The sequence below is a fragment of the Rhinichthys klamathensis genome, unplaced genomic scaffold, assembly GCF_029890125.1.
Source record: "Rhinichthys klamathensis goyatoka isolate OS25496 unplaced genomic scaffold, OSU_Roscu_1.1 h1tg000515l_1, whole genome shotgun sequence".
In the NCBI taxonomy this organism is placed as follows: domain Eukaryota; kingdom Metazoa; phylum Chordata; class Actinopteri; order Cypriniformes; family Leuciscidae; genus Rhinichthys; species Rhinichthys klamathensis.
Window position 1 is genome coordinate 177644 of NW_026606995.1, and position 17357 is coordinate 195000.

The window sequence follows — 17357 nt, forward strand, 5'->3', positions numbered from 1 at the left end:
GTTGTTAACTGGTTAACTGAGTGTGTGTGTGTGTGTGTGTGTGCGCTCATTTGTGTAGATTTCTCCTCGAGAGGCTGCGCGAGCGTCAACAGCGCAACCTTACCGTCCCGTCCGTCAGTAAAAGTCAACAACACTGACAGTAATGCAGCGCAATATGAAAGAGTTCGTCTTAGTTTTAACAACCTATGACACTAATAATTAACAATATGAAACTAAAACGACATAAGCTTAATTTAAAATGTCTTAGGAACTACAGGCTATTTAGAGGTGGGTAAACGCTATTTCCAATATTGGGAGGTGCGTAAACGGCCAAACATCCAAACGTGCGTTTAGCCTCCACTACATCCGTCCATCCGCAGACGCGCGTCGGGGTTTCTCTCGTCATTAAACCGCGGAGACGCACCCTAATGCCTCGGAAAATCCCATCTGCCTGTTTACATGACAGTCGCATTGGCACATATCCGATTTACATCTGATTTATTTCCACATATGAACTAGGCCTGAAACCGATCTCGAAATATCCGAATGCATGCGTTTTTTTCCTGTTTACACTGTCATAGAACACATCCGATCTGTGTCGCATACGAGTAAAAAGTCGGAATTGGGTCACATTTCACTGACAGTGGCTGTGTCCGAAATCTCCACTCAAACCACTACTCCCTAACCCCTATGTAGGGGGTAGGGAGTAGAGGACTATATAGTGAGCTCACCAGCATAATAGAAACACCACTTTCGGACACTACTCGATCGTCTCTCGGCGCCGTTGATTAAACGCGCCATCATCTGTCAGCTGGTGCCGAGCCAGCTCTGGGCTAAATAGATTTTTTTTTATATAAATACATTACATTATATTGAGCTTATTTCTCCAAAATTGTAAAATTAAAAGTCATTTCTTGCTGTTTCTGTTATAATGCGTTACTCCACACATGATTATAACTTATAAACATAAATAAAATGAATACACACATATTTCATATATTTTCATTTTCGCGCCACACCGTTTTCTCTTGCCTGTCGACATTAGGGAAAAAAAAACAGGTCTACGTTATCAAATATCTTGCTCATAATACTCTTAATAAAACAGCTTTTACTCTGTGGAGATGCCACTCAATATTTATCTTTTTTGTTTGTTTGTTCTCGTGATTCAGAAGATTTTGCGGATTAGCAAAAGAAACAGGATTTCTAGACACAGAAAACGACGTGCTGTTCTTGCTACGCTAGCGAGACGTCGTCAAATTGTAAGTTAAAGATGAAGCTCATAGGTCTTTTACGATCAGCGCAATGCATGATGGTATGTAGGGTTTGGGTTAGTGACCATCGTTTGTACACTACTTTTCAAAATGCATTCTGGGATACATTGAGTGGACTATATAGGGTATAATAATCATCACTATACATTCGGACAGCACTACAAAATGGCGAGCTCACTATATAGTCCACTATATAGTGAATAGTGGGAGATTTCAGACACAGCCAGTGTAAACAAGGCCTATGATACGAAAATCATAATAAAGTGCTATAAAGTACAAAAAAATCAGATAAGCCAAGAATATTAATGTTTAATTAGCCTACACATTAAGCATTTTCCTCCCATAGAAAACCATTATAAGAACGCTTGGCTAAATGCAGATTAGAATGTCCCCGCAGTTATTATGTCGAAATAGCGAGATATGATGTCGAAATAACAGATATTATGTCGTAATAACATATGTCGAAAAAATATTATGTTGAGTTGCACTGTATCGTCACGTCGGGTATATGGTGGCATGATGGTGGTTGTTTTTTTTTTAATTAAAAGTGGGTGTATTATTATTATTATTATTATTGAGGTTGGGAGAGGTAGCCCCCCCCCCCAGTGACACATCGAGGCCCCCTCGTTCCGTATGTCCTGGCGCCGACCCGGCGTTTCTGTCAACAGATCCTCCTAAATATTACACAATGCACCTTTAAATCAAGATGCATTAACTAAAGTAGTCAAATGCAATAAGATATTATGTCTTGTTTTCTGGGGCTTGTCTCTGTTTGAATTAACATTATTTTTCTTTCCCCATTGGCAGCTAATTAGCTTTTTTTTAAGCAACAACTCTTTTAATTTTGATTGATTTCCCCAGAAAACAAGACATTATATTTTATGGCATTTTACTACTTTAGTAAATGCATCTTGATTTAAGAATTTGTAGATATTTGGACTGGAAACAAGACAAAAATACTAAGTAAGAAAAGCATTTTTGATGCATGCGAATCCTCACAGGCTTATTAGTGCACAAATGTCACACACGACAGCTTTATTACCCACGCAATATTTATGAACATCTAGTGCTCTAGTGTGACCTAAATCTCATATGACAGTAAATTTAACCATCATAGAGTGTAAGTTTATCATTTGGACATGTTTTTTCTTGAGAGAGAGAGAGAGAGAGAGAGAGAGAGAGAGAGAGAGAGAGAGAGAGAGAGAGAGAGAGAGAGAGAGAGAGAGAGAGAGAGAGAGAGAGAGAGGCTTGAACACCGAACTGATTGCTCTTTCGCGTTTCCTTGCCCTTGAACACACACATAATGAACACACACACACAATTATTATGTCAATGACAATGACATCATGTCTAAACACCCGTCTGGGCAAGTGTTCTCTCGGTTCTGTCATGAGTGAACAGTTCAGAAAGAAACCGGATGTTTGACAGTTTATTCGGTCTTAAAGTGACGGCAGACTAATATTCCCACTGTCGTCTGTCATTAATGTTAATATTAGTTAATGCATTAGTTAACCCTTTAGAACCGGCTGTGTCGTCGCCGACACAGACCAGCAAGCTGTATTCATTGTACCGTAACTCTTCAACCGTTCGCACTATCAAAACCATTCAAATTGCCCCTGACAGTAGACAACATGCGCTTTTCGGCAATATACGGTCGGCAGCTTTCTGGCAGAGCGGGAAGGAAGGATTTGAACAGAGAGATACTAAGCGTGGCAGGTTAGAGTGTTTTGGATTGCATAAAATAGTAAAATAAACTAACAAATACATCGCGAAAGAAGTGGTAGACAGCAGAAGAGGGGACTGGGATGATTTTTAATTAAATTTGGGAGGCGGATGGCCGTTACTCTTTCACGTATCTTTACATGTGGTGTGTGCATGTGTATGTGTGTGTGCCTATGAATGGACGCATTTGTATGTGTGCGTGTATGAAAAAAAAGTGTCCTAAATGAAAACTGTGCAACCCAATGTCACAAAAAAAGACTTGTATCTGATGTATTATACTTCATTTTTCAACTTTAAAGTGTTAGTTCCTTTCGTTTGATTTTTCTGTTTTTTTTTTCTAAATAAAAATCAGAAAATGTATTCTCGTTTTTAATTTTTTTTGTCTATTTAAATTCTATTTACAAACTCACCACACACAATAATGGTCAATAACTGTAATTTGTTGAAAGCTAATCTTTTTCTGAAAAAGATGACACCTTGCACATGAAGATAGCACATTATTTTAGAATTTTACAGTAGAAAAATCAAAATGTGTGAAAAACACCTATTTTAGCTTCAGGTTCTAAAGGGTTAACATGAACTAAGCATGAACAACATCTCTGTTCAGCATTAGTATGTGTGTAAGTTAGCATTAAAAAATATTAACTAATGCTGAACAGAGATGTTGTTCATGGTTAGTTCATGTTAACTAATGCATTAACTACTGTTAACTAATGGAACCTTATTGTAAAGTGTTACCCGCATATTAATCAAAATCAATTGACACGATAGTAAAAGGTTGGAAGACCGCAGTTTCCATATATATATATATATATATATATAATTGCGCAGCTCCCCCTGTCAATGATCTAGCACCCCCTCAACACCTGCGTTAAAAATGATCTGGCGCCGCCCCTGTTTATCAGTTAGGCTAGTAGTTTTTGATGTGGTATCGAAAAACTTGAAGTGAACTTCAACCCCCCCATCAGGGCCGGCTCTAGCCCTTTAGTTGCCCTAGGCGAGATTGATTTTTGCGCCCCCCCTTATGCAAATTATGACTTGAACTGTAATAATTTGTTTATGCAAATGCTAAAAAAAGAACGTTCAAGGATATTTCAATCATCCTACATAGTTGCATTGTACAAATACATTTTATCTGCCCATGTAACTTGTAGTAGATAAATTAAAATTACCACCACTACTATTATTACTAATCCATTAGGCTGCTACAAGGCTAGGGGGGTTCGGGGGCATGCTCCCCCGTAAGAAAAATTTGTGCATTTTAATGTTAAATTCATCAATCTGGAGCACTTTGAGAGTTAAAAATTAAAAGCTCCAACCCATATTCAGTGTTCAAATTAAACAAAGAAAAATTCAAATTCAAAGGAAACTTTGATGAGTTTTGTACTAATTTCTATAGAAAGAGTATTTTTCTATACTTCACATTAAAGATGTGATTGGGCCAGCCCAGTGTCAATCAAGAAAACAACCAATGGGCCGCTGATCTACGCGTTTCATGCGGCGTCAGAAAAAAAGCTAACGCTGACTTTGTTTTGACCAATGCATTACACCAGCACTAACCCAGCGCCGCCGATTAAGCAAAACAAAACGAATGGGCTATTTCTATTTTAGCCCCCCGCCGCTTTTTTGCTTTATCCATCTTTTTCGACGACAACTCACTACTCGTGCCTGTTCGCTCAGCGCTCACGACGCCCGCGCCCGCTCGCGATATTATTGGACGGGGGTCCCCTGTCAAAATTCTATGATGAAATCTTATGAGGGCGCCTACTCCGCTACACATACCGGTATACCCACTTTTTGCGCCACTGGCAGCCTAATGTAATTGCTCCACTCGTTGCAGTGTTAATGAAGTACAATAAAAGCGGAAAGTTCCTCACGCGGCTCTGGCGCCCCCCTTAGGGTATAAGGCGCTTGCGCCCTTAGCATTTGCCTATACTGCCTATGCCCTGCCCCCCATATATATATATGTTTTTTTTTTCCTTCAAAAAATTATCTGATCCGAGGCCCAAAATCCAAAAATGATTTGAACCGTGAGTTTTGTGACGACACTAGACAGGTGGCATGAAACTGTTCCTCCCAGTGTGTGTCCCTCTCACGTTGGTGTGGTGATCAGCCTGTGAGGCCCTGAGGGGACAGTACCGTATGGCTCAGCGGGGCCGTTCGGCTCGTCTCGGCTCCGCAGCTGCTGCAGGAACACCTCCATGCTCAGCGTCAGGTGCAGCTCCTTGTTGTTGAGCCAGTGGACGGTGAAGGAGCCGCCCGGTTCCTCCTCATCCGCGCCGCTCATGGCCGAGATGGAGGGCAGCAGAGGGATGTCTGCGCACACACACATTACACAGGCCGGTGGCTCTCGTGTTTCGACAACAGGTTTGAAAGAGTAACAGAGAGAGGTGCGAGTCAAGAGCGACAGCAGAACAGTTTTGGATCGGAAGTGACGGTCCTGTGAGTGTCAGTCACCATCACTGACGGTCCTGTGAGTGTCAGTCAGCATCACTGACGGTCATGTGAGTGTCAGTCAGCATCACTGAGGTCATGTGAGTGTCAGTCAGCATCACTGACGGTCATGTGAGTGTCAGTCAGCATCACTGACGGTCATGTGAGTGTCAGTCAGCATCACTGACGGTCCTGTGAGTGTCAGTCAGCATCACTGACGGTCATGTGAGTGTCAGTCAGCATCACTGACGGTCCTGTGAGTGTCAGTCACCATCACTGACGGTCCTGTGAGTGTCAGTCAGCATCACTGACGGTCATGTGAGTGTCAGTCAGCATCACTGACGGTCATGTGAGTGTCAGTCAGCATCACTGACGGTCATGTGAGTGTCAGTCAGCATCACTGAGGTCATGTGAGTGTCAGTCAGCATCACTGACGGTCATGTGAGTGTCAGTCAGCATCACTGACGGTCATGTGAGTGTCAGTCAGCATCACTGACGGTCCTGTGAGTGTCAGTCAGCATCACTGACGGTCATGTGAGTGTCAGTCAGCATCACTGACGGTCATGTGAGTGTCAGTCAGCATCACTGACGGTCCTGTGAGTGTCAGTCAGCATCACTGAGGTCATGTGAGTGTCAGTCAGCATCACTGACGGTCATGTGAGTGTCAGTCAGCATCACTGAGGTCATGTGAGTGTCAGTCAGCATCACTGAGGTCATGTGAGTGTCAGTCAGCATCACTGACGGTCATGTGAGTGTCAGTCAGCATCACTGACGGTCATGTGAGTGTCAGTCAGCATCACTGACGGTCATGTGAGTGTCAGTCAGCATCACTGAGGTCATGTGAGTGTCAGTCAGCATCACTGACGGTCCTGTGAGTGTCAGTCAGCATCACTGAGGTCATGTGAGTGTCAGTCAGCATCACTGACGGTCATGTGAGTGTCAGTCAGCATCACTGAGGTCATGTGAGTGTCAGTCAGCATCACTGACGGTCCTGTGAGTGTCAGTCAGCATCACTGACGGTCATGTGAGTGTCAGTCAGCATCACTGACGGTCCTGTGAGTGTCAGTCAGCATCACTGAGGTCATGTGAGTGTCAGTCAGCATCACTGACGGTCATGTGAGTGTCAGTCAGCATCACTGAGGTCATGTGAGTGTCAGTCAGCATCACTGAGGTCATGTGAGTGTCAGTCAGCATCACTGACGGTCATGTGAGTGTCAGTCAGCATCACTGACGGTCATGTGAGTGTCAGTCAGCATCACTGACGGTCATGTGAGTGTCAGTCAGCATCACTGACGGTCATGTGAGTGTCAGTCAGCATCACTGACGGTCATGTGAGTGTCAGTCAGCATCACTGAGGTCATGTGAGTGTCAGTCAGCATCACTGACGGTCATGTGAGTGTCAGTCAGCATCACTGACGGTCCTGTGAGTGTCAGTCAGCATCACTGACGGTCATGTGAGTGTCAGTCAGCATCACTGAGGTCATGTGAGTGTCAGTCAGCATCACTGAGGTCATGTGAGTGTCAGTCAGCATCACTGACGGTCATGTGAGTGTCAGTCAGCATCACTGACGGTCCTGTGAGTGTCAGTCAGCATCACTGACGGTCATGTGAGTGTCAGTCAGCATCACTGACGGTCATGTGAGTGTCAGTCAGCATCACTGAGGTCATGTGAGTGTCAGTAAGCATCACTGACGGTCATGTGAGTGTCAGTCAGCATCACTGACGGTCCTGTGAGTGTCAGTCAGCATCACTGACGGTCCTGTGAGTGTCAGTCAGCATCACTGAGGTCATGTGAGTGTCAGTCAGCATCACTGACGGTCATGTGAGTGTCAGTCAGCATCACTGAGGTCATGTGAGTGTCAGTCAGCATCACTGAGGTCATGTGAGTGTCAGTCAGCATCACTGACGGTCATGTGAGTGTCAGTCAGCATCACTGACGGTCCTGTGAGTGTCAGTCAGCATCACTGAGGTCATGTGAGTGTCAGTAAGCATCACTGACGGTCATGTGAGTGTCAGTCAGCATCACTGAGGTCATGTGAGTGTCAGTCAGCATCACTGACGGTCCTGTGAGTGTCAGTCAGCATCACTGAGGTCATGTGAGTGTCAGTCAGCATCACTGAGGTCATGTGAGTGTCAGTCAGCATCACTGACGGTCATGTGAGTGTCAGTCAGCATCACTGAGGTCATGTTACCTGTGGCTGGGTTGATGCTGGCAGCGATGTGGAAGTGGCACAGGGCGTTGGCGTGCGTGATGTTGGCACGGTGTGTGTAGTGTTTGTTCTGCTGCTGTGGAAGAGGACCGGTGTACGAGAGCTGAGATAAACTCCTCACCTCCTCTCTCCACGACGGCTTCAGGTTCAGCTGTGGACAGAGAGTCGTTCATCAGTGAACACTAGGGGGGCAACGGATCCCACGGCTCGGCACGCATGCGATTAACGGATCAATTCAACGCGGAAGAAGAGGCGAAAATCGGGACTCTCACACACACAGAGAGAGAGAGAGAGAGAGAGAGAGAGAGAGAGGGGCATGTTTCACACAGCGCTTGAACACCGAACTGATTCCTCTTTCGCGTTTCCTTGCCCTTGAACACACACATCCACACAATTATTATGTCAATGACAATGACATCATGTCTAAACACCCGTCTGGGCAAGTGTTCTCTTGGTTCTGTCATGAGTGAACAGTTCAGAAAGAAACCGGATGTTTGACAGTTTATTCGGTCTTAAAGTGACAGCAGACTAATATTGCTACTGTCGTCTGTCATTAATGTTAATAAAACAACAAAATACAGCTTAAACAAAGATGAAACTATATTTAATTTCTAAAGTGAACAAATAGTGTAATTTTACATTTAGGCTTAATTATTAATTTCTGTACCTGAATACCACTGTTAGACTTTAACTTTGTTATTTAGTATTCATCTCTGCTTCCTCACCTCCATCGGGCTCTGGCTCAGGGTGTTGCTGGACGACTTCTTCATGTTGTTGGTCTTGTCGTTGTTGCAGTGGTTGTGTCTGAGTCCGGACAGCAGGCAGTCGCTGGGCAGAAGCGTTTCGGCCCACAGTCGACACACACTGTCCTTGCAGCAGGTCAGCAGCACGTTACACACCACTCCTCTGGAGGAACACACACACACACGGGCGGTCAGAGAGAGCGTCACACCGTGTCCTAACCAGCCGCGACGATTCTATTTTAGAAATGGTTTCTATTTTTCTGCGACGTCGCGCCGGAACAAGAAACACAAAGTGTGGCAATGATAACCTCAGGCATTGTTTATGTGCTTTATTTAATGTTACAAGTGTGTAATGTGACTGAATATCACTTAGTGCTCCAGCTTTGTAGCTGTAAAAGCAACAATGGATAATTCATCTCAGATCTTGAAATTAGGAAACAAGAACGTTCTAACTGAGAACAAACAAGTGTTTTCTTTAACAAAGATTGTTTTAGTAACTCAGTATGTATTTTTAATAATGTTTAAATGGTGTAATATTTGTGAACTTGATTATGTACTTTCCATTTAGCCGCCAGGATGACTCTCTGGTGCTGTGCACTTGCCGCGAGATCAATATTATTGCTGAATATTAAATGAAATGTTAAATTGAATGGTGTAAGGTCGTCTGCAGGCCGAGACTTTGAGGCTGGACTCACCTGGGCATGTGTTTGCTGGTCTTCCTCCAGGAGAAGCCGGTGACGGAGCGAGGGTGAGCCAGGTAAATGAAGGAGAAGTTGATCTCGGAGCGCAGGTCGAGCGGGGTGAAGAGCTTGGTGACGTCCGCCTGCCATTTGCTGGTGCTGTACCACACTTTCACCAAACAGTCGTCCTGCAACAACACACACTCACGACTGATCGGATATGAAATGGATGTTTCTTGTTGTAAATAAACAGACGGCATATTCAAATCAAGGATTGCAAGATTTTGGGTGAATAGCGAACACAAAGCTGTCAAATGACTTCCTGGAAAATATGGAGTCATTAAGTGCACATATCACACATGTACAAGCACGAACCTGTCCTGCGGTCGCAAAAAACTCTCCGTCAGGGGAAAACTTGATGAAGTGAGTCGAAGCGGCGGACCTGTAACATCCATAGAGATTTTACCGGAGCGGTTCGAGTGTATTCAGAGAAACTCAGAGTGACGTGAAGGACGAACACTGACTTGCATTGCCATATGCTTCTCCAGGAGCGCTGAGGACCCACGGCCTCATCTTCAGGATCTGCACTGACACACACGTTACACCACAGCTGAAGACTCGTCGAGCCCGTCAGGAGACACGTACCTGAAGAGAACAGCGTTAGAGAACAGCGTTAGAGAAGAGAACAGCGTTAGAGAACAGCGTTAGAGAAGAGAACAGCGTTAGAGAACAGCGTTAGAGAACAGAGTTAGAGAACAGAGTTAGAGAACAGCGTTAGAGAACAGCGTTAGAGAAGAGAACAGCGTTAGAGAACAGCGTTAGAGAACAGCGTTAGAGAACAGCGTTAGAGAACAGCGTTAAAGAACAGCGTTAGAGAACAGCGTTAGAGAACAGCGTTAGAGAAGAGAACAGCGTTAGAGAACAGCGTTAGAGAACAGCGTTAGAGAAGAGAACAGCGTTAGAGAACAGCGTAAGAGAACAGCGTAAGAGAACAGCGTTAGAGAACAGCGTTAGAGAAGAGAACAGCGTTAGAGAACAGCGTTAGAGAACAGCGTTAGAGAACAGCGTTAGAGAACAGCGTTAGAGAAGAGAACAGCGTTAGAGAACAGCGTTAGAGAACAGCGTTAGAGAACAGCGTTAGAGAACAGCGTTAGAGAACAGCGTTAGAGAACAGCGTTAGAGAACAGCGTTAGAGAAGAGAACAGCGTTAGAGAACAGCGTTAGAGAAGAGAACAGCATTAGAGAACAGCGTTAGAGAACAGCGTTAGAGAACAGCGTTAGAGAACAGCGTTAGAGAACAGCGTTAGAGAACAGCGTTAGAGAACAGCGTAAGAGAACAGCGTAAGAGAACAGCGTAAGAGAACAGCGTAAGAGAACAGCGTTAGAGAACAGCGTTAGAGAACAGCGTTAGAGAAGAGAACAGCGTCAGAGAAGAGAACAGCGTCAGAGAACAGCGTCAGAGAACAGCGTCAGAGAACAGCGTTAGAGAACAGCGTAAGAGAACAGCGTAAGAGAACAGCGTAAGAGAACAGCGTAAGAGAAGAGAACAGCGTTAGAGAACAGCGTTAGAGAAGAGAACAGCGTCAGAGAAGAGAACAGCGTCAGAGAACAGCGTCAGAGAACAGCGTCAGAGAACAGCGTCAGAGAACAGCGTAAGAGAAGAGAACAGCGTTAGAGAACAGCGTTAGAGAAGAGAACAGCGTTAGAGAACAGCGTTAGAGAACAGCGTTAGAGAAGAGAACAGCGTTAGAGAAGAGAACAGCGTTAGAGAAGAGAACAGCGTTAGAGAACAGCGTTAGAGAAGAGAACAGCGTTAGAGAACAGCATTAGAGAAGAGAACAGCGTTAGAGAACAGCGTTAGAGAACAGCGTTAGAGAAGAGAACAGCGTTAGAGAACAGCGTTAGAGAAGAGAACAGCGTTAGAGAACAGCGTTAGAGAAGAGAACAGCGTTAGAGAAGAGAACAGCGTTAGAGAAGAGAACAGCGTTAGAGACGAGAACAGCGTTAGAGAACAGCGTTAGACAAGAGAACAGCGTAAGAGAACAGCGTTAGAGAAGAGAACAGTGTTAGAGAAGAGAACAGCGTTAGAGAACAGCGTTAGAGAAGAGAACAGCGTTGGAGAAGAGCGTAAGAGGACAGCGTTAGAGAAGAGAACAGCGTTAGAGAAGAGAACAGCGTTAGAGAAGAGAACAGCGTTAGAGAACAGCGTTAGAGACGAGAACAGCGTAAGAGAACAGCGTTAGAGAAGAGAACAGCGTTAGAGAACAGCGTTAGAGAACAGCGTTAGAGAAGAGAACAGCGTAAGAGAACAGCGTTAGAGAAGAGAACAGCGTTAGAGAACAGCGTTAGAGAAGAGAACAGCGTTAGAGAAGAGAACAGCGTTAGAGAAGAGAACAGCGTTAGAGAAGAGAACAGCGTTAGAGAAGAGAACAGCGTTAGAGACGAGAACAGCGTTAGAGAACAGCGTTAGACAAGAGAACAGCGTAAGAGAACAGCGTTAGAGAAGAGAACAGCGTTAGAGAAGAGAACAGCGTTAGAGAAGAGCGTTAGAGAAGAGAACAGCGTTAGAGAAGAGCGTAAGAGGACAGCGTTAGAGAAGAGAACAGCGTTAGAGAAGAGAACAGCGTTAGAGAACAGCGTTAGAGACGAGAACAGCGTAAGAGAACAGCGTTAGAGAAGAGAACAGCGTTAGAGAAGAGAACAGCGTTAGAGAACAGCGTTAGAGAAGAGAACAGCGTTAGAGAACAGCGTTCGAGAACAGCGTTAGAGAAGAGAACAGCGTTAGAGAACAGCATTAGAGAAGAGAACAGCGTTAGAGAACAGCGTTAGAGAACAGCGTTAGAGACGAGAACAGCGTAAGAGAACAGCGTTAGAGAAGAGAACAGCGTTAGAGAACAGCGTTAGAGAAGAGAACAGCGTTAGAGAAGAGAACAGCGTTAGAGAAGAGAACAGCGTTAGAGAAGAGAACAGCGTTAGAGAAGAGAACAGCGTTAGAGACGAGAACAGCGTTAGAGAACAGCGTTAGACAAGAGAACAGCGTAAGAGAACAGCGTTAGAGAAGAGAACAGCGTTAGAGAAGAGAACAGCGTTAGAGAACAGCGTTAGAGAAGAGAACAGCGTTAGAGAAGAGAACAGCGTTAGAGAAGAGCGTTAGAGAAGAGAACAGCGTTAGAGAAGAGCGTAAGAGGACAGCGTTAGAGAAGAGAACAGCGTTAGAGAAGAGAACAGCGTTAGAGAAGAGAACAGCGTTAGAGAACAGCGTTAGAGACGAGAACAGCGTTAGAGAAGAGAACAGCGTAAGAGAACAGCGTTAGAGAAGAGAACAGCGTTAGAGAAGAGAACAGCGTTAGAGAACAGCGTTAGAGAAGAGAACAGCGTTAGAGAACAGCGTTAGAGAAGAGAACAGCGTTAGAGAACAGCGTTCGAGAACAGCGTTGGAGAAGAGAACAGCGTTAGAGAACAGCGTTAGAGAACAGCGTTAGAGAAGAAAACAGCGTTAGAGAACAGCGTTAGAGAACAGCGTTAGAGAACAGAGAACAGCGTTAGAGAACAGCGTTAGAGAAGAGAGCAGCGTTAGAGAACAGCGTTAGAGAAGAGAACAGCGTTAGAGAACAGCGTTAGAGAAGAGAACAGCGTTAGAGAACAGCGTTAGAGAACAGCGTTAGAGAACAGCGTTAGAGAACAGCGTTAGAGAACAGCGTTAGAGAACAGCGTTAGAGAACAGAGCAGCGTTAGAGAACAGCGTTAGAGAAGAGAACAGCGTTAGAGAACAGCGTTAGAGAACAGAGCAGCGTTAGAGAACAGCGTTAGAGAAGAGAACAGCGTTAGAGAACAGCGTTAGAGAACAGCGTTAGAGAACAGCGTTAGAGAACAGCGTTAGAGAACAGCGTTAGAGAACAGCGTTAGAGAACAGAGCAGCGTTAGAGAACAGCGTTAGAGAAGAGAACAGCGTTAGAGAAGAGAACAGCGTTAGAGAAGAGAACAGCGTTAGAGAAGAGAACAGCGTTAGAGAAGAGAACAGCGTTAGAGAACAGCGTTAGAGAACAGCGTTAGAGAACAGCGTTAGAGAAGAGAACAGCGTTAGAGAACAGCGTTAGAGAAGAGAACAGCGTTAGAGAACAGCGTTAGAGAAGAGAACAGCGTTAGAGAACAGCGTTAGAGAACAGCGTTAGAGAACAGCGTTAGAGAACAGAGCAGCGTTAGAGAACAGCGTTAGAGAAATCATGTTAATAAATCATAGCTTCTCAATATGAATAATGCTCACTAAGCAGTACATCGAATGTTGGGAATTGGTCCAGTTTCCACCTTTGAAGAATCAATCTCTTTGCAAGAACCATAAATAAAGAGTTCTGCTGTTTGTTGAAGCAGTGTTGCTGTTGGGCAGGTGTACAGCTATGGGTGTGAAGCTTTTTTTCTGATCAGTCTGTATTTACAGACCACTTGATTCAATGTGCATGAATGGATACACATAGATGTGTACTTCTGTTGTGGGGTAGTAGGAGCGTTAAATAAAGAAAATGAAGATGATTATGGCTGTCTGTTTTTGTCAATTCAGTTGTTTAATTTCTATAGGATTTATAACATTCTAAAAGCTCTTAATTCCACAGATACTACAAACTGGTCAGTGTATTCACTGCTTCTGAAGGGTTACATACAACAATGCAACAATAATAAAACAATGCCTTTACTTTTGATACTCAAGTACTTCGGTACTTTTACTTAAGTAAAAATCAGGCTTTACAACTTTTACTTGTAATGGAGTAATGTTTGACCAGTAGTATCTGTACTTCACTCGAGTAAGGCAGTTGTGTACTCTCACGTACCGGTCGGGTGCCACGCCAGGATCTGTGCGACGGACTGCAGGACGAACTGCCCGCTCTTCTGCCAATGATAGTTCAGCTTCTGCTGGACAGAACAACACCAAACATCACATGGTACGTCACTTACACGCAGCCATTTGTCAGATGCTTTAATGTCAAGGTGTGCACTGGGCGTCAAGCGTCTGGAATAAGTACGATTTGTATGTTTTTGAAAGAAAACAAAGGCTGCATTTATTTGATCAAAAATAAAGTAAAATATCTAATTTCATATTTTTGTGGAAACCGTGATACATTACTGTTCATAAGATTAGGGCCAGGAAGATCTAGAAATTTATCTTTTTATTACGCAAGTACACATAAAATTGATCAAAAGTGGCAGTAAAGACATTAATAATGTTACAAAAGATTTGTTCTAAATAAATGCTGTTCTATTCATCAAAGAATCCTGAAGAATAAAATGTGTGACAGTTTCCACAAACTGCTTTTAATAATCATAAATGTTTCTTATGCATCAGATCATCATATTAGAGTGATTTCTGAAGGATCATGTGACACTGAAGACTGGAGTAATGATGCTGAAAAACACAGGAATAAATTACACTTTACTATATATTCACATAGAAAACAGCTGATTTACATTAGAATAATATTTCACTGTTTTTACAGTATTTTTGGTCAAATAAGTGTAGCTTTTGTGAGCAGAAGAGATTCTTTCAGATAATTATTCCTTCCGTTTTACGTCTGAGCTCCAGTGTACAGTGTATTAGATCATCGGTTCATGCAATCCCTGGGAATCGAACCCATGATCTTGGTGTTGCAAGCGGCACGCTCAACTATTCAAGCTATTTTCAGGAAAATCATCCACATTGAACACCTTAAAAAACCGAGCACGTTTAGTCCAGAAGAAACTCACTTTCTGTGCTTTCCCTTGCGGACTGACCTCCACCGGCTCAAACACACAGATCATGTTTCCGTACGAAGCCGCGATCTGAAAACAGAGCAGATTTAGAAAGTTGGCACAGTAGAAATCCTGTTCAGATACTCGAGTGTTCAAGCCTTTCACTGATCCCTTCAAACGCTCTCCATCGCCTCGACCGACTCAATCGCGTCTGTTGCGCTTCCCTCCTTCAGGAACGTTCCCACGCTCGTGCATTCGACCGAACAATGAGCGGTAACGCGAGCACAACACGGCTGGATGGCTTTAATTAAGGGAGGCGAGGGCTCTTCGTTTAGAGTTTAGACCAACACGTGTCTGGCATGTAAACGCCGTCGGGGTTACAGGATCGGGACTTCGGGAACAGCACTGGAAACTCGTTCACTTCAAAGCACTTTACAGAAAATGCATGTTTCAAATATTCCATTTCAGAAGCCAGAGGTGAAACACACATGATTCTATCCCTCATTGAGTTACAAAGCAATTAGTACAGCATTTGATTACAATATAAGGATAATATTTGGTAGTTTTGAATCTGCGTCCAAAGTTTGACGACTGAGTTCTGACGGAAGAAGGAATTATACACTTGCATAAATAAAGAAACCCAATTTCACATTGCCATGCTTCACTCCACTAAACTGGCCTGTTATCTATAATAAAGCAGCCCAAAACTGATCAAGTCAAAATTATTCATATAGCACTTTTCACAAAACACATTATTTCAAAAAAGCAGCTTTACAGAAAATGTTTATAATATCTGTATATCTTTGTAAGGATAGCTGCATTTATCATATTAGAGCTGGACGATAATATCGTTATGTGACAATCAAGCAGAAGAGATTTGCTATATAGTATTTATCATAGTATTATCGTATATGATAGTATATAAGATCAACATAATTAGAGCAAAACACCATAATGACAGATAATATTTGCATTGAATTCAAGCTATATGTTTTTCATCAGTACAATGAAATCTCCTCTGGTATCGAGCCAGTGACCTTGAGGTTGTTATGGGTGTGTGTGAGTGTGTGAGTGTGTGTGTGTGTGTCTCACCTGTCCCCCCTGCAGAGAGCAGTCCACACACCCCACCTGAATGTTCCCATGTTTGGCTCCTGGGATGATCTGGACTCTTTCAAAGTCGCTGCCCAGAATCACGATGTCACATCCGGAGGCGTACGCCTGTAACAGGAAACATGAGGTCATGACACACACACACTCACACTCATTCTCACACACTCACTCACACTCACTCACACACTCTCACTCACACACTCTCACTCTCACTCACTCACTCACACTCACTCACTCACTCACTCACACACTCTCACTCACACACTCACTCACTCACTCACTCACTCACTCACTCACTCACTCACTCACACACTCACACACACTCACTCACTCACTCACTCACTCACTCACTCACTCACACACTCACACACTCACTCACACACTCACTCACACACTCACACACTCACACACTCACACACACACTCACTCACTCACACACTCACTCACACACGCTCACTCACACACGCTCACTCACACACGCTCACTCACACACACTCACTCACACACGCTCACTCACACACGCTCACTCACACACACTCACTCACACACTCACAAACACACACACACACACACACTCACACACTCACTCACTCACTCACTCACCCACACACACACACACACACACTCACTCACACACTCACTCACACACTCACAAACACACACACACACACACACTCTCACACTCACTCACACACTCACTCACTCACTCACTCACCCACACACACACACACACACACTCACTCACACACTCACTCACACACTCACAAACACACACACACACACACACTCTCACACTCACTCACACACTCACTCACTCACTCACTCACCCACACACACACACTCACTCACACACTCACTCACACACTCACAAACACACACTCTCACACTCACTCACACACTCACTCACTCACTCACTCACCCACACACACACACACACACACTCACTCACACACTCACTCACTCACACTCACTCACACACTCACTCACACACTCACACACGCTCACTCACACACGCTCACTCTCTCACACACACACACACACACACACTCACTAACACACTCACTCACACACTCACTCACACACTCACTCACACACTCACTCACACACTCACTCACACACTCACTCACACACTCACTCACACACTCACTCACACACTCACTCACACACTCACTCACACACTCACTCACACACTCACTCACACACGCTCACTCACACACGCTCACTCTCTCACACACACACACACACACTCACTCACACACTCACTCACTCACACACTCACGCTCACTCACACACGCTCACTCTCACACACACTCTCACACTCACTCACACTCTCACTCTCACAATCACTCACTCACACACTCACTCACACACGCTCACTCACACACGCTCACTCACACACGCACTCTCACACACACTCTCACACTCACTCACACTCACTCACACACACTCACTCACACTCACTCACACACGCTCACTCACACACACTCACTC

At 44.3% G+C, this 17357-nt stretch overlaps 1 protein-coding gene across 6 annotated transcripts in view; it reads right to left on the reverse strand.

Annotated features, from left to right (window-relative positions):
* Positions 1-17357, reverse strand: part of dmxl1 (Dmx-like 1) — an 86944-nt gene that overhangs the window by 67399 nt on the left and 2188 nt on the right. For 5 of the 6 annotated variants that reach the window (XM_056238289.1, XM_056238292.1, XM_056238290.1 and 2 more), the window contains exons 3-11: positions 15849-15974; positions 14772-14846; positions 13862-13943; positions 9563-9683; positions 9414-9480; positions 9054-9226; positions 8341-8521; positions 7598-7766; positions 5112-5288 (exon numbers count right to left, since the gene is read on the reverse strand). In XM_056238289.1, the coding sequence (XP_056094264.1) occupies positions 5112-5288; positions 7598-7766; positions 8341-8521; positions 9054-9226; positions 9414-9480; positions 9563-9683; positions 13862-13943; positions 14772-14846; positions 15849-15974 (1171 nt within the window). The remainder of the gene's footprint in view (positions 1-5111; positions 5289-7597; positions 7767-8340; positions 8522-9053; positions 9227-9413; positions 9481-9562; positions 9684-13861; positions 13944-14771; positions 14847-15848; positions 15975-17357) is intronic. The other variant, XM_056238288.1, reaches the window with a different exon arrangement.